The sequence below is a fragment of the Dipodomys ordii genome, unplaced genomic scaffold (genome assembly GCF_000151885.1).
Source record: "Dipodomys ordii isolate 6190 unplaced genomic scaffold, Dord_2.0 Scaffold54, whole genome shotgun sequence".
NCBI lineage: Eukaryota > Metazoa > Chordata > Mammalia > Rodentia > Heteromyidae > Dipodomys > Dipodomys ordii.
Genome location: NW_012267270.1, coordinates 2,613,921 through 2,630,768, shown reverse-complemented (window position 1 = coordinate 2,630,768; position 16,848 = coordinate 2,613,921). Strand labels below are relative to the sequence as shown.

General features: G+C 58.0%; 2 protein-coding genes and 1 non-coding gene across 9 annotated transcripts in view; 2 read left to right on the top strand and 1 right to left on the bottom strand.

Annotated features, from left to right (window-relative positions):
• Positions 1–11,793, top strand: part of Lrp5 (low density lipoprotein receptor-related protein 5) — a 63,384-nt gene extending 51,591 nt beyond the window's left edge. The window contains exons 17-22 of the mRNA XM_013021151.1: positions 3,885–4,121; positions 4,880–4,990; positions 6,004–6,240; positions 6,807–6,946; positions 10,329–10,426; positions 11,329–11,793. Of these exons, the coding sequence (XP_012876605.1) occupies positions 3,885–4,121; positions 4,880–4,990; positions 6,004–6,240; positions 6,807–6,946; positions 10,329–10,426; positions 11,329–11,590 (1,085 nt within the window). The 3' untranslated portion in view covers positions 11,591–11,793. The remainder of the gene's footprint in view (positions 1–3,884; positions 4,122–4,879; positions 4,991–6,003; positions 6,241–6,806; positions 6,947–10,328; positions 10,427–11,328) is intronic.
• Positions 11,794–16,096: 4,303 nt separating this feature from the next.
• Positions 16,097–16,169, bottom strand: Trnaa-agc. The gene has a single exon. It is a non-coding gene; the product is annotated as a tRNA-Ala (tRNA).
• A 501-nt stretch (positions 16,170–16,670) lies between these two features.
• Ppp6r3 (protein phosphatase 6, regulatory subunit 3) overlaps positions 16,671–16,848 on the top strand; it is a 115,009-nt gene continuing 114,831 nt past the window's right edge. For all 7 annotated transcript variants that reach the window (XM_013021063.1, XM_013021061.1, XM_013021060.1 and 4 more), the window contains exon 1: positions 16,671–16,758. The gene's annotated coding sequence lies outside the window, so the exon portion shown is untranslated. The remainder of the gene's footprint in view (positions 16,759–16,848) is intronic.

Genomic DNA, 16,848 nt, shown 5'->3' with positions numbered 1-16,848 from the left:
GCTTCATGGCTGAGCATGTAGTCTTGTCTTGGTGACTATTCCATGTATCCTTGAGAAGAATGTGGATCTTGCTGTTGTTAGGTGGCATTTTCTAGAATCATTAGTTAGATCTACTTGATTGATAATCTGGTCAGTCGTCTGTGTTCTTCCTGGTTATCTGTTCCAGTTGTCTGTTACTGACAAGGGTGTCTAATCTTCAGCTCTAGTGGTAGATTTGGTCCTTTTTTTCTTCTTCTTGTAGTTCTTTTGTTTTTCCTCTTCCTACCCTCTACACTCTTCTTCCTGTGGGGCACCTGGTGATGATGGTGGTAGGTAATTGAAACAGGGTCAGAGCTCCATGCTAGTGGCTCACAGCTGGAATCCGACCTACTCAGGAGGCTGAGATTTGAGGCTTGCAGTTTGAAGCCAACCTGAGTGGGAAAATCCGTGATACTCTTTATCTTCAGTTATGACACCCCCCAAACAAACAAACAAACCAAAAAGCCAGAGGTGGAGCTGTGGCTCAAGAAGTGGTAGAGTGCTAACCTTAAATACTGAAACTCAGGGATAGCTCCCAGGTCTTTAGTGCAAGCCCCAGGATGGGGCTTGAAGAAAAACAAAAACAACACACACACACACCCAAAAAAAAAAAAAAACCAGGGTCAGAGGACCTGGATTCAGGCTCTGACTTCCCAGCTGGTCACTTGCCCTCTCTGAGTCTTTACTTCTTCCTCTATGAAATTGAGCGCACTCACCTGGGAGGTTGTTGTAGGAGCAGCAGAGCCTTCCCTGTGGTCCTGGTACCTGCCACACGGGAGTGCCCGGTGAGCGATGTCATAGAGGATGGCCGCCGTGACCAGCGGGTCGCCATGAACAGGCCCACAGGGCTTCTTGGCTCTTGGGTCCCCCCGGTAGCCAGCTCCATGCTGCGCTCCTTTTGCCTCTAGTCTGTGAGCTTTGGGGCTCTGGCTTTATGCCCTCGCCCTACAGCAACCATAGACCCCAGCCCTGCTTGTGAGTGACACCTGTGCTTGGTCTTTACCTGGAGAGACGCCACAGCCCAGCGGCTCAGCCAATAGGCACTCACGCCTCCGTGTCCTCCTCAGGGCTCCATGTCCTCCTCACGGCCTGTCCCTCTAGAGCTTTCTCCATTGAGGTTTCTTCAGTGCCCAGTGACTCTGTCCGTGAGCAGAGGGAAACTTTGTGACTGCCCCCTCCTGAGTTTCCAGGCTGGTCATTAAGTTCTACCCGGGGTTCATGCAGATCTGGGGCTCAGTCTGTTCATGTCCCACAGGTACTCAGGTGGCCTAGTGAGGAACAGGGACCATGGACAGCCCCTCACTGCCCAGCCCCGGGCCCCTCCACACACCACTCCGTGACCTTCTGTCCATCTCCCTCGGACCCCCGAGACCCCGTCCCGCTGCTGACATGTGTGTGCTTGTTGTACATACATAAAGTCTTCTGCGGCCACGTCCTTGACAGGTCCCTGTGAAGTCCATGGTGTCAGTGTTAGGGTCACACAGCCAACACTCCTGTGTGAGCCCTGCCCTGGGTGTCCCCAGCTGGTCCCCACAGTCTAAGTCACTCCTCGGGTCGGACCCTGTGGCATAGAGTGGCCCCGAGCATCTTTCTTTTTGTGTGTGTGTGTGTGTGTGAACTCTGGGCTTGAACTCTGGGCCTGGGCGCTGCCCCTCAGCTCTTCAGCTCAAGGCTAGCACTCTACCACTTGAGCTACAGCGCCACTTCTGGTTTTCTGATGGTTCATTGGAGATCAGAGTCTCACGGACTTTCCTGCCCAGGCTGGCTTTGAATTGCGATCCTCAGATCTCAGCCTCTTGAGTAGCTAGGATTATAGGTGTGAGCCATCAGCGCCCGCTTTTTTTTTTTTGTGGTTGGAGGGCCTGAATTCTGGGCCTGGGCACTTTCCCTCAGCCACAGGGCCACTTCTGGCTTTTTCTGCCTATGCTGAGGGCCTCATGCATGCGAGGCAAGCATTCTACCACTGAGCCATCTTTCCAGCCCCCTCTATTTTTTTCTTAAAGAATATAAAAACTTCCTTTTTAATCAAGTCTTGAAACATGGAACAGATTTCTTGAATACACTGTAAAATTTCCAATACGTTGAGAGATAAATCCACGAGTCACCCAGTAGGGAAAAATAAAATAGCAGCTTTACACAATCTTTGATAGACACAGTCGCTTCCTCCCTCTGCCAAGTAGAGCACACCTGACTTCTGAGACCCCCTCAGCTGAGCCTGTGGCAGCTGATCATGCTAAGAGAAGAAAGGCGTTAGGAAGGACAGCTATGTGAGACCCCAAGTTGGAAGTGGTCCTCCAGCTTCATTTCCTCGGCTTGTTTGGTAGTGAGCTGTGAGGTTCTAGTTCACGGATCATATCATGACTCTGTTGAACACCAAGATTCCTCCATGCAGATTCAGATGTCAAATGCATTTTAGGGACAAGTGTGGGTATGTCCTTGGGTAACATAACATGCCTTTCATTAGTTGGTCCAGTTCTCCAAAACTGCCTCTTCACCAGGATTCTCCACTAACTTCTGTCAGGAACTTTTCTTCTGAAAGGGATCAACCAGCCTTCTGAAAGAGTGACTTAGTTGAAGTTTCATGGCTCTCGGGGGTCCACCCCCTCCGGGGAACCCTGCCCCTCCCGCCATCCAGGTCTAATTCCTTAGGGTGTCTTCTGCGGGATGAGGAAACCGAGGCTTTGGGTGGCCTCCAGTTCCCCAGGGATCTTAGCAGCTGAGGACACTGGGGTCCAGCCCCAGCCTGTCTGGCTCTGCCCCGCCCTGCCCCTGCCCTCCAGCCCCGGCTGCTGCTCTGGCAGGGCAGGGCAGGGCCCTCTTTTGATTTTTAAATATACTGTTTTTGCTGTTCGTCAGGTTTTGTGCAGAGAGGCTGCCGTTTCCTAAGTGAGCACATTTCTGGTCTTGGACAATGCCACCCCTTCCTTTGCTTTCCCCACTTCCCCCTCCCCGCCTTGCCCACAAGTTCCACAGGTCACTTTCCTCATAGCGGCGGCCGAGTGGCGTGATTGTGATTGTTCACCCTGCCTCCCTCCCCTTCTGTGCCCCCCTTTACTCCCCTTGAAAAACAATCCCAAGGCAAAAACAAACCACCACCACCACTAATAATAACAAGAAAAGAATCCCGTTTCCATTTCCTGGAGAGGGCAGGGCCTCCTTCCTGACTGGGGGTCAGTGGTGCCAACTGAGGTGGGCGCGGAGCCTGTGGGGGCAGAGCTCAGGTGTGGTGCCCGGCCACAAGCTGCTACACAGGCACCTGCTGACGCTGGCCTGTCTTTCCTTGGCCAGGAGGTGTCTCTATTGGGTCCAGGGTGCTCTCTAAACAGGGGTCCCTTGGGGAGCCTTCTGGGTAGGTTCTGCTGTGATTGAGAGGTGGCATTGACCGGGTGGGTGTAGTGCCAGCAGGGCCCGGGGCCATGTCTGTGCTGAGAAGCCGGGAGGAGGTGGGAAGCAGAGCTGGGTAAGGTAACAGAGAAAGCTGGACTGCTGTTCCAGGCCACAGAGACGATGACACATTCTTCACAGTGAGGGCCCCTGAGGTGGAGAGGAATTCCCACTGCCTCCACCTCATGGGGGCCTCCCTGGGGGCCGCCTTCGCTGGGACAGGCTGCACCACTCCAGGGCTCCTTGGCCTTTTCTCCTGTGTGGGTGCCAGCTGCCCTCTTCTTGGCCCTCCTGTCCCAGTGGTGCCTTGGTTAATCGGGTGTGGCTAGGCTGTGGTGGGGTGATGGCCGTGAAGGCCAGGATGCCCCTGAAAACGGCCTTACCGCGCTCCGGTGCAGCACCTGAGGTCAGGAAGGCAGAGGGGATGCGCTGGGCAGCGTGCCCTGCCTCCCCTGCGTGACATTCCTCCGTCCCTCCCACAGAGCCTCCCACCTGCTCCCCCGACCAGTTTGCGTGTGCCACGGGGGAGATTGACTGCATCCCCGGGGCCTGGCGCTGCGACGGCTTTCCCGAGTGCGATGACCAGAGCGATGAGGAGGGCTGCCCGGTGTGCTCGGCTGCCCAGTTTCCCTGCGCGCGCGGCCAGTGTGTGGACGTGCGCCTGCGCTGCGACGGCGAGGCCGACTGCCAGGACCGCTCGGACGAGGCCGACTGCGATGGTGAGCCGCGGCCTCTCCCGGCCCCGCCACCTTCCCCCTCCCCCCCCCAGGCCGCCACCCTCACGCCGCCGCTGCCCAGGCCTCCCACCAGTAGGGACTGGAGCTGGGTTTAGGTCTGCCATGCAAAGTGCTGCAGTCTGACCCCAGCCGCCCCAACAGCCAGGGGAGTGGTTGTCGGTCAGACTGAGACTCTGCCCTACCTGTGCACATGGGGCTGGCGATGTTGCAGAATCCCAAGGTAACACCAGTAGTAAGCCAGGGGCGTCCAAGGCCCCCATCGTAAAAGGCAGTGCTGAGCTCCACCAAGCAGTTAAACCCAGGCTACCCACCTGGGCCCACCCTGACCAGCAGAGTCCTGCAGGTCACCCCTTCTAGCCCCCAGTTGCTCTGGGCGAGGAGCGGGGAGGGAGGATCCTCTCTCCTGGCAGCTCCTCTTGCCACCTCTCCTTCCCCGGAACCTGGGGGCCTTGGGGTCAGGGCTGGCTGTCCTGGCTTTGTACAAACCTGTGCCAGGATCGGTGCCAGACACACCTCCCCAGAGAATGGCGGGGCTTCTTGCCCACCCCACCTCTGGCAGGCCTCAGGGACGGGGACCTAGGTTTGCTGTGGCCACTCCTGGGCAAATCCTGGGAAAAGCTGTCCCTTTTTTTGGAGCCTGTTTGGTCCTCTGTGACGGGGTCTTGGATGAGGGCTGGGGGTGGGGCAGGGCGCGGGGACTGGCTGCCCTCTGGCCTCTCTAAACCTCACCCTCCTTGCAGCTGTCTGCCTGCCCAACCAGTTCCGCTGTGCCAGCGGCCAGTGTGTCCTCATCAAGCAACAGTGCGACTCCTTCCCCGACTGTGTGGACGGCTCCGATGAGCTCATGTGCGGTGAGCTGGCTGTGGGCAGGGCTGGGGTCTGGGTCAGGTGGAGGAAAAGCCCAGGGGGGCGGGGCCTGTGGTGGGCGGAGAGCTGGTGAGTTTGACCTTGGCCCTGCTCTGCAGCAGGATTTCCAGGGCTGACTTCCTGAGGAGGGAGATCCGTGCCCGTGTGCACACATACACACACTACTCTGCGCTGGTGACCCTGAGTGACCAGGCCTGTGTGTTAAAGGGTCCGGGACTAGTGGGCAGATGGCCAGGGCAGTCAGGGGACCGACCGGTCCTGAAGGAACCGAGTTCAGGCAGGAAGTGGTCGTGTGTGGCTCTGTATGGGATCCTGGCCCCTGCATGGGCTGAACAGGGACTGGGCCGAGAGCTGGGAGAGGGACAGCCCGGTGTGGGGAGGAGGCCCCGAGGGGCTCGCCGAGCCCTCTGACACCTTCATGCCCTCTGGGGCATGGGGCCAGGTAGAGCTAGGGGCTGCCGGTGTGTCCCGCCCCTGTGCCCGGCAGGCTCCCTGTCTGGCAGAGGCTCTGCTTGGGTCCACTGTCGGCCAGCGGGCCCCAGGGTCGGGGCATGACCCGGCTGGCAGTTGTCCTCACATTCCTTCTGGCTGGGCCTCTGGGAGGGCTGCATTTGGTCCCCTTGGGATCATTGCCCCGGGATGTGAAGTGCTTTTGCCAGCTGAGTCTGGAGCCTGGGCACGTCCTCCGCACTCTGGGGACCTTGGTGCCGGAACAGCCTGGTGGGCAGCATCTCATCCCCAGCTCTGGGCCTTCCAGCCAGAGCTCAGTACACCACGTGTGGCCAGCCCAGGAGACTGGCCTGCAAGGGCCTGGGGCACCTGGACTGGCTGTAGGGAAGGAAGACAGGCCAGCCAGCCGGTCCTGGGGCTGGTGCCATCCCGGGCCCCTCCTGTCTCCTCTCCCCCGCCCCCTCCCCCCTGTGGGCACACAGCGTTGCCCCACAGGAAGGCCATTCCTTTGGGGTCAACGTTGGCTGTCCCTTCTTCCTGTCCTCAGAAATCACCAAGCCATCGTCCGACGACATCCCAGCCCACAGCAGCGCCATTGGGCCGGTCATCGGCATCCTGCTCTCCATCTTTGTCCTGGGAGGGGTCTATTTTGTGTGCCAGCGGGTGGTGTGCCAGCGCTACGCCGGCGCCAACGGGCCCTTCCCGCACGAGTACGTCAGTGGAACCCCCCACGTGCCCCTCAACTTCATAGCTCCGGGAGGCTCCCAGCACGGCCCCTTCACAGGTGAGGGGCCACGACTTTGGAGGGCCTGCTAGTCATCAGAGCCAAGCACTGGGGCGCCCCTGCCAGCTGACGCGTCCCTTACACAGGGGTGCAGGCTGTCAGGATCCGGGGCCGGGGGGGCCCCACAAAGTTGCACATTGTCCTTGGGCTTTATATCCTTTCTGTCCACCCCAAGCTGGGGTCAGCTGGTGCTGTGCCCTGTGGGTATTCTCTTTCCCCAGGGCTGCCCGACCCTCGGCTCCTCTCTCCTGTCCGGTTTTCCTCCCTGGGCCTGCCTCTGGCTGAGGGTCTGCTGGGGCCCTGGTGTCCGGACGCCAGTGTGGCCCAGGGCCTCCTGGAAGCCACGGCAGTGCCAGCCTGCGCCACTGTGCCAGGACTTCCCGGAGACGGGCCCCTGCTGGAGCCCGGTGTGCTCTGAGGCCCTGCACTGGTCGAATCCTCAGGGAAGGTGCTGCGTATCCGAAGCTCCTATTGGCTGTGGTCAGAGAGGCCAGCAGGAGGGGACAGGTCTGACACCCAGGCTGACGTGCACACCCATCTGTCCTTCCCATCCCCACCCCCCCCAGGCATTTCCTGCAGCAAGTCCATGATGAGCTCCGTGAGCCTGGTGGGGGGCCGGGGGGGCATGTCCCTCTATGACCGGAACCACGTGACCGGGGCCTCGTCCAGCAGCTCATCCAGCACGAAGGCCACGCTGTACCCACCGGTGAGCGGGGCTGTAAGGCCCAGGAGGGTGGGTGAGTGGGTCGGGTTGCTTGGGTGTCTCTGCTCAATGTCCCCTCAGCTCATGGAAAGATGATAGTTTCCCTCCTCACACGCACTTCTGGGTGGCTCATCGGCGCATTACCTTCTGTGCAGGTAAAGGGCAGTCCTGCACGGTGCTGGTCAGGAATGCACGTGGACGTGTTCACCCAGCCCCACCTCCGGGGATGTCTTGTGGTCAGGGTGGTCTCCTGTTCCACACGGTGGGCCTGCTCTGCAGCCACGCCCCCTCACCGCTGCCCTCCTGGCCTGCCTGGCCTTCGCAAGCTCCCCTCCCTGCCCCCCAGGACCACTCTGAACCCCCACCCTGGCCGTGCAGATTTGCTGAAGAAGAATCTGTATCCCATAGGACAGACAAGCCACACTGCAATCTTTGTGTCCACAATCTGTGACGTGAGCCTGCAAGGGTCACCCCGCCACATGCTACAGTAAAAGGATTAGCGAGTGAGGGACGCTCCTGGGTCCCCCGAGGGAGCCCCCAAGGCTGGCTGTGGGAACCCCGTCTCTCAGTGTGAAAGAGCCCAGCCCCCGGGTGTCCTCGCTGTATTACGTGAATCTGGGTACAGCAACCCCACTGCCCCTCCCCCGGGGGATCCATCTTCTGCCAAGTCCCAGGAACCCAGGATGCCTGAACCACACAGGCACCAAACACAGCGACGCGCTGGCTCTGCCTGTGCACAGACTCACAGTACAGGTTAGCTCTCCACCCCAGGTGCCGTGAGAGGTTAACCAGCAGCGCGGAGCCAGAGCAGCGAGGACAGTGTCCTGCAGCGAGCCCGTGAATGTGCTCTGTCTCCTGAGAGCGTCCAGACCAACGCTAGCATTTCTGGGCTGCGGTTGACCACAAAACCACCCAGACACAGTGCTGCCCGGGAACTGCGCACTGGCTGGCTGACGGCACAGCTCGGGGTGCTCGAACCCCGTCCTTCCTGCAGCTTAGACTCTTGACCACAGCCCTTGAGCTCGCCCTGGGTCCCTCCAGCCAGCCCCACCCTGTCAGGTTGCTCTGCACATCTCTTATCCATCCCCTTATCGCCCCTGACCTCCGTGGCAGGCTCGGGTGGAGGGGACTTGGAGGTTTTTATCTCTGGGTAGCAGGACAGGAACTGAAATTTCTAGAAGCTATTTTTAGGGGCACGGGAAATACAGAGTTCAGCTAGAGTTCAGACTATCCCCTTTCTTCTCGGTCCCCACATAACCAGCTAGTGGCATCAACCCTCCCCCCACTCCCGCCTCTCATCCCCTTGACTAAGGCCTGGCTCCTCCAGCTTCAGATAGAGCCCTCTACAGTAGAGTCTCTACGGAGCGCTTTCACCTCCCACTGAGAACCTCAAGGGAGCTCAGGGACCTGAGTTCAGGCCCCAGAGAGAGAGGGAGAGGGAGGGGGGAGAGAGGGAGAGGGAGAGAGAAAGAGAGGGAGAGAGAGAAGGAGAAAGAGAGGGAGAGAAAGAGGGGGAGAGAGTCTCCGAAGTGTCGCTTTGATGCCGCCTTTTGCTCTGAACCGTGCCAGGTTCTTCTGGGTCACACTGTTTCGGGACGGGAGTATTGGAGTCTTGTAAACTTGAGCTGTGAGCTTCCTTTCTCTGCCTCCTGAATAGCTAGGCTGACAGGCGTGAGCCACCATGCCCGGCTCCATCTTTTCTTTTATGCCAACTAAGAACTTTTGGGGTGTCCTCAAAAAGCTTTCCCTCTGAACATGAAGCACAGTTCTCGCCCCATTCTGTCGTATTTCCCCTTGACCTGGGGTTTCATATTGAAGGTTTGGGTTTTTCTCCCATGAAATTGGATATAGTGAGTGAGGCAGGAACCCCATTTTCTTTACTGGAGATTCAGCTGACTTAATAGTCACGGGTGCAGTCAGGAGGGGGAAACCACGAGGTCATTTAAGGAGAGAAAGTTCCTTGTGTTACCCTCCTAAGAGGAATGGGACACCTGGGCCCCGCGACTGGAAGCAGTGAGGCAGGAAGAGCGGAGCGAGGGCGGCCGCACCCCGCACCCCGCACCCCGGCCTGTTTGCAGAGGGCGTAGGCGGGGCTCCCAGGCAGCCAAGGAGTCGGTGCTGTGCTGCACTGGCGGAGTGTGCCAGAATGCTGTCATGGTGTTAGGAAAGGCATCTCAACAACATCTCCTGGAGTTGTGGCACCTATGCCCAGCCCCAGAAGGGGTTGGCAGATGTCAGAGGCTGCCTTGGGAGGGGGACAAAAAGAGAGGCAGGTCTGGGGGCGGGGAAGGTGGCTCCGCGGTAGAGCGCTTGCCTGGCAAGCATGAGGCCCTAGGTTCGATTCCTCAGTACCACATAAACAGAAAAAGCCAGAAGTGGCACTGTGGCTCAAGTGGTAGAGCGCTAACCTTGAGCTGAAGAGCTGAGGGACAGCGCCCAGGCCCAGAGTTCAGGCCCCACGACCAACCAAAAAAAATAAAAAATAAGCTGGGCGCTGGTGGCTCACGCCTGTAATCCTAGCTACTCAGGAGGCTGAGATCTGAGGATTGCGGTTCAAAGCCAGCCTGGGCAGGAGAGACCGTGAGACTCCTATCTCCAATAAACCACCAGAAAACCGGAAGTGGCGCTGTAGCTCAAGAGGTAGAGCGCTCGCCTTGAGCTGAAGAGCTGAGGGACAGCGCCCAGGCCGAGTTCAAGCCCCACAACCAACCAAAAAAATAAATAAAAATAAAAAATAAATAAAAAGAGAGGCAGGTCCGTCAGGTTGATAGGCTGTACCACGGCCTGGGTGTGTGCTGTGGCAGGGGCTCCTTTTAGCTCCCATCCCTCCAGTGTCACGCCCGCCACGTTAGGGGTTGACTCCCATGAATTTCCATGCTGGCTTTTAGGGTTACAGGGGCCTTCCCCAGACCGAGGGGCAGGGAGGTGCCACTTGTAAAGGAAGAGAACTGACGGTAATGGCTGAGCAGCTTGGAAATGGGTCTTGGTCACATGTAGAGATGGGGAAGCAGAGGCCCAGGGAGGTGAGATGATCAAATAGAACCTTCCAAGGGTCTCTTAGGCATGGAAGGCTGCTCTCTGACCACTCCCTCTGGCTGTGTCTTTATAGGATGGCTGTAGGGGGCTGGGGCAGGAGTCCAGGGCTTCATGAAGTCCTGCCTAGCAGGGAGAGGCAAGGCTCCTGAGCGGGGCACCTCTGCTTCCCATGCTTCCAACCCTTTGACCTCCGGGTAGATGCCGCTGCCTCACCTCGCTCCCCTAGCCGCCTGGCTCTGGAGGGGCCTGGGAAATATGCATCCAGGACAGAGCCCCCTGTCCTGTATTTAAATCTCCGGGTAGTCAGACAGGTGGAGGGACTGGAGTGACCCCTGCTTTCTGCCTTCAGATCCTGAACCCGCCGCCATCCCCGGCCACAGACCCCTCCCTGTACAACATGGACACGTTCTACTCTTCAAACATTCCTGCCACCACCAGACCATACAGGTAAGACCCAACGCGCCCCCTCCCCCTGAGGTGGTGCTGGCTGCCATCTAGTGGTGCTTTCTATGAACTGCAGCTTCAGGCTTTGCCTGCCCCTTTCTCCCCCCCCCCGTCCCCCCCCTCTATGGGATCACCTCTTGCTCAGGGACCTGCAGTGGCTTCCTTCTGTTGTGGCATCACCTCCAGCCTCTCCTGCCCACCTTTGGCTGTCACAGCAAGCCCTGTCTGTCCCTGTCTCCAGAATCATCCATGCCAGGCCCAGTGTCCTCTCACACTTGGTGCCTTGGTTCTGGGGTCCCACCTTGGTAAGACATCTGGCTTCCCTTCCACCTGCAGTGGCCAGGCCCAGGAGGCAGGTGTGGCCGCTGTGCCCGCGTGGGACCCTCCCTGTTGGGATGCAGTCACCACCCTGGACTCGGGCTGCACTGCCCGACAGTTTCTAGGAGGCCAGGGGACAGCTCCAGGGTTAGATAGCTTTAATTCAAGGTGGGCCTGTGCAGCCTCCCACAGCCACAGGAGTAATCTGGTGGCCAGCAGTGGCCGGCCACTTCCTTCCGGCGTGCACTGACTGTTCTAGTAGCCTCCCTGCAGTATCTCTTAAAGAATGGGGCCGTTCCACTCCCTCCTGGGTATCAGTGAGAAACGGAAGCACTGCGCTAGGAACCCTGCTGCCTGAGCTCACCCAGGCAAGGTCTGTATACTGGAAAGGCAGCCACTGCCTGGGGCTCAGCCCTTGCCAGGACCTGCTGGTTGGGGGTGGTATAAGCCCCCCCCCACTGCTGATGTGGGGGTAATGGGGCCAAGAGAAGGTGAGATGTCTCTAGAGCTTGCTAAGGAAGCAAGCAACCTCCAGGGCCACAGTGCATGGCCCGGCTTCCTCCAAGCACTTCCTCCACCCCCTGCAGGCCCTACGTCATTCGAGGCATGGCACCCCCTACCACCCCCTGCAGCACGGACGTGTGTGACAGCGATTACAGTGCCAGCCGCTGGAAGGCCAGCAAGTACTACCTGGACTTGAACTCAGACTCAGACCCCTACCCACCCCCACCCACGCCGCACAGCCAGTACCTGTCCGCCGAGGACAGCTGCCCGCCCTCCCCCGCCACGGAGCGGAGCTACTGTCACCTCTTCCCACCCCCGCCGTCCCCCTGCACCGACTCATCCTGACCTCTGCTGGCCCACCGGCCTCGCTGCGCCCCTGTAAATATTTTTAAATATGAACAAAGAAAAAATATATTTTATGATTAAAAAATAAATATAATTGGGATTTAAAAACACACACATGAGCCATGTGAGCAGTGTTGGGGGTGGGCGGCGGAGAGAGCTTTGTACAGTGGAGAAAAATATTTATAAACCTCTCTTTTTTAAAAACCTAACTGCCATTCTTTTGTGCCCTGTGTGCATTCACGTTGCGAACAAAACCTGACTCCTGGGCGGCCACCGTGTGCGTGTCCCCTCTGTGTCCCTCTGCCAGGTCCCCAGGGGCCACATCGCCCACAGGCACCGTCTTGAGTCACCCTCTGCCGTGGCCGCCCTCAGTCCCCTGCATGGGGGAGACACCTTGTGGTTGGTTGGTTGGTTTTGCCACTTGCTCCTGCCAGACCCGTTCAGAGGCGCTGGGGTGGCTCCGAGCCTGCTGGCCGCTGCCACGGTGAGGGTCATCTCTGTGGACCTCCTGAGCTGGGCACCCGCACCTCTGCCAGGCCGGCTGGGCCTGGTGATCTGCCCATCAGCTGCTGTGCCTGGGACACACTGTGAGGCGCTCACTGAGGCATGCGCCTCGCCTGCATCTCGGGGTCCCTGGGAGCACCCTGAGTTTGTTCTGCCCAGCCACACCACGAGGGGTGGGGAAGGAGTGGCCAGGCTGCTGGGTCTGCATGGGCTGGGAAGGGTTGAGTCACCAGCGCCTCCCGGGCCCGGCCCTCCCCTCCCCCTTCCCACCCCCACACATACTCTGGGGCTGCCCTGACAGAGTCAGGCTAGGGTGCCCTCTGGAGGCCAGCTTTCCCCTCTGTACCCTTTCCTGCTCATAAACCACCTGTGTGGTAAAGCCGGTATCAGCCTTCAGTAGGTACTGCATGCCCTGTCCTGTCCTGTCCTCTGTGTGTGTGTGTGTGTGTGTGTGTGTACACCCACAGGGCCTGTTCACTGATCCTTAGTTTTTTCCACTCAAGGCTGGTGTTTTACCACTTAAGCCATACCTCCACCTCCAGCTTTTTGCTGGTTCATTGGAGATAAGAGTCTCTCAGACTTTCCTGCCCAGGCTGGCTTTGAGTCTCCATACTCAGATCTCAGCCTCTTGAGTGGCTAGGATGACATGTGTGAGCCATCGGACCCAGCATTTTTGGTTTTGTGCTGGTCCTGGGGCTTGAACTTAGGACCTCACTTTCTCACTTGACTTTGTTTGTTAAAAGGCTGACACTTGAGGCTGGGAAGGTAACTTAGTGGTAGAGCGCTTGCCTTGCATGCATGAATCCCTGGGTTTTATTCCTCAGCAGCACATAGCAGAAAAAATCCGGAAGTGGTGCTGTGGCTCAGGTGGTAGAGCGCTAGCCTTGAGCTGAAGAGCTGAGGGACAGTGCCCAGGCCCAGAGTTCAGGCCCCACAACCAACGCCCCCCCCCACACTTGAGCCACACCTCCAGTTCCATATTTTTGTTGGTTAAGTGGAAATAGAGTCCCATGGATTTTTCTCCCCTGGCTGGCTTCAAACCTTGATCCTGGGATCTATCTCCTGAGTAGCTTGGATTATGACGTGAGCAACCAGTGCTGGGCTACAGACCTGGACTTAAGCTATTTGCATTCTGGGAGATCCAGGTAGGTCATTTATGGCTGTACTTTTGAAGTAATGCTGTGGTTCAAGTGCTAGAGCGCTCACCTTGAGCTGAAGAGCTGAGGGACAGCGTTCAGGCCCAGAGTTCAAGCCCCACGACCAATCAAAGAAAGAAGGGAAGGAAGGAAGGTAGGTTAGAAGAGGGGTTGAATTTCCATATTAGGTGGGTGGACCCCTCAGATCCCCCAGAGCCCCACCCCAGCTTGGACACCAGCCCAAGCCCTTCTGGAGCTTGTCCTCTGTGGGTGGGCATGCTTCAGTCCCCAAATGAGTTCTGCCATCAGCACAAAAGGGAAGTCTTCAATTTAAAGTCTCCATTCAAGTGCTGGATGGTGGTGGCTCTCGCCTGTCATTCTAACTACTCAGGAGGCTGAGATCTGAGGACTGCAGCAGGAAAGACAAGAGTCAGTATCCAATTCACCACCCAAAAGCTAGAAGTAGAGCTGAGGTTCAAGTAGAGTGCTAGCCTTGAGCACAAGCTCAGGGACAGTGCTCAAGCCCTCAAGCCCTGGGACACATACACACACACACACACGTGTCTTCATTCAAGGCTCATCTTTCCTACTGAATGGATGTATGAATTAAAAATGTCATCATTATTATTATTTGAATTCTTTAATTTTTTGTCAGTCCTGGGGCTTGAACTCAGGGCCTGGGCACTGTCCCTAAGCTGCTTTTGCTCAAGGTTAGTGCTCTACCACTTGAGCCACAGCACCCCTTCTGGCCTTTTCTATGTATGTGGTATTGAGGAATCGAAACCAGGGCTTCATGTATGCTAGGCAAGCATTCTACCACTGAGCCACCTTCCCTGCCAAAATGTCCCTTTAAGGAAACAAAAGTCTTTACTTGATAGCATTAGCTAGTTTAAGAAGTGTCTATGGGGGCTGGGAAGGTGGCTCAGTGGTAGAGCGCTTGCCTTGCATGCCTGAGGGTTTGATTCCTCAGCACCACATAAGCAAAAAGAAAAAAGCCGGAAGTGGTGCTGTGGCTCAAGTGGTAGAGCACTAGCCTTGAGCTGAAGAGCTGAGGGACAGTGCCAAGGCCCAGAGTTCAGGCCCCACGACCGGACCCAAAAAAAAAAAAAGAAAAGAAAAAAGAAAAAAAAGTGTCTATGTAGTGCTGGGCATAGGGACTTTCATTGAACTCTTCTCTTTTCTGCCTACACTTGAAAAATATGTGTGTATGATTTAAAAAAAAAAAACAGTGTAGGCAGATTGAAAAACATTCAACTACGAAAAGATTAGGTGGAGAGGGAGAAGGTGGTAACCCACTAAATCTAGATGTTTCCAGAACCAGAGGTGCATCTGTGTCAGTCATTCCTTGCTTGTGGATTGGCTGACTTCACTTGGCCCATGGGTTGAGTTTAGACATCTCCTCCTCCAGAAAGACCTTCCTGACTTCTACCTTGACTATAGGAGTTCACCATAATTGGCCACTTATGGGGTCTACTCTTTCTGGGCGAGGTGTTACGTCCTTGTATGTAATTACAGCACACATGTCTGGGGCCCACCTGAGGCAGGAGTGGGAGAGCCTGAAACATGACAGCAGTCCTTTGAGGATGAAGGAAGAGAAGGATGCAGGATCTGCAGGAGGCTGGTACCTCCTGGGTGGGCAGCACAGATGGCAGGACTTGGCCGGAGGCTTGACTTCTGACAAGTCCTCCTGGACCTGCCTCGGGCTCTTCCCCCTATCTGCTGCGATTCCTCGCTCTGTCATCCAGTTCCTGCCCCAACCTCTCTCCACCCCTCCCAGTCCTCAGCCTTTCTGTCCCTCTTCCTAATGTCACCCTGACTGTCCCCCAGTAGCTGGGTGGCCTTAGGCAAAGCCTCTGGCTTCTGAGCAGCAGGATCAATTTGGGCCATCTGCCCTCATCTCCTGCCGCCCCCCCCACTCTGTCCCCCAGGCACTAGACGGTGGCTGAACTTCGCTGAGAAGACCTGGAAAAAAGCCAGACATGAAGCTGCGGCTCAGGTGGCAGAGTGCCAGTGGAAAAGCTCAGGGACAGCATCTAGGCTCTGAGGACGGGCCACACACACAGAGAAGTCAGAAGACCCAAGGCTAGTCCTTAGCATTCCAGTGCTCACTGGGCCTCGGTGACCTCATCTGCAAAATGGGGAGAAACCATTCTGAGCTTGGATGAACCGTTTCTGGCCACCGTCATGGGGGACGGAGAGCCAGCGCTCCCAGCTGTCCACAACTCTCCCTGCCAGTGGCGAGGCTCAGGCCAGCTGGGACCCTGGCAGAGGTCAGAGGGCGGGGGTTCAGAGTGTGAATGCTGAACTTGGCAAGGTGCCACACTTGGCAGGTTCCGCCCAGCACCTAGACCCCTTCCCCAGGAGCCTGGACCGAGCGTGGCGGCGGGATCCGCCGCGGACCTCCCCGCAGGCGCCCCTGCTCTGAGCGGGGGCCCTGGGAAGTGCCCGCTGTGATTCCGTCACTGGGCTGCGGGGTCGCCCACCTCGCCTGCGTCCACCCCGGGGCCCGTGTCCTCCGGGTCCCCTCCCGGCCTGTGACCTTGGTCACCTGCTGGGGGGGGGACGATCCACGCGGGACGTCAGACCTGCCCCGGCCCCGCCGCACGGCTCTCGGGGCAGGTGACCCCTCTGCTCCCAGCGTCCCGGGGCCGTCCGGGGTCCCGAGCTCCGGGCCCTCCCCGTGTGGCGGGGGGGGGGGGCGTTCGGCATTTTGGAAGAAGCTTCCAAAACAACAAAAAAAGGACGCTTCCTCCGGGACCTCTCCGGCAGGTCGGGGGCTGCACCCCCGGAGCACCCCCTCGGCCTGACCCCGATTCCGCGGCAGCCACGATAACGCGAGCGGGCCAACGAGTGTAAAATTCACCCGTGGAGAATGCGGGCATCGATCCCGCTACCTCTCACATGCTAAGCGAGCGCTCTACCACTTGAGCTAATTCCCCAGCTCGAGAACACTCCCGCCCCACCGCGTAATGTGGCTCACGTCACCGCCGGTTCCCCCGCCGCCGGCGCCTCGCCGCCCGCCGCCTTCCCAGCGCCCCCATTGGTTTCCTGGCGGCCCGGGGTCCCGGGCCGTGATTGGTTTGGCTCAGCTTAGTTTTAAAATGCACTCGCCACTCTAATTGGTAGTTCCAAGCATCCATCAAGAAGGGACTCTGTTGTTGCTATGGCGTAGGGAGACCCAGCTAGCCTTCTCCCAGTTTCTGGTTTGTTTCTCAGACTCCGGGTCCTAAAGGTTCCGGATCAGTCAAGTCCCTGGGAAAAGAATGCCCTCCTCGCACTTGACTGACAAGGCCTGAGAGCCTATTGGAGTGGGGGCAAAAGAGTCGCTGGAAGATCCAATAGGTTGCGGGGGGCGGGGAAAAGAGGCCAATGAGCATTCGCTGGGGGGCGGGGACACGCCCGTGATTGGCTAAGAGGCGTCCAGAGGGAGGGCGGGGGGAGACTCAAGGCCTGCTTGATACGTCCGCCATTTTGGGCGCTTCGCTGATGGTGTCGGTGAGCGCGTTTCCCGCCTGAGCGCAACTAGCGGTGGGTCGTGGGCACCTCCGGGTGGTGGGGCGCGGTTCAAAGCCAGCCTGGGCAGGAGAGACCGTGAGACTCCTATCTCCAATAAACCAC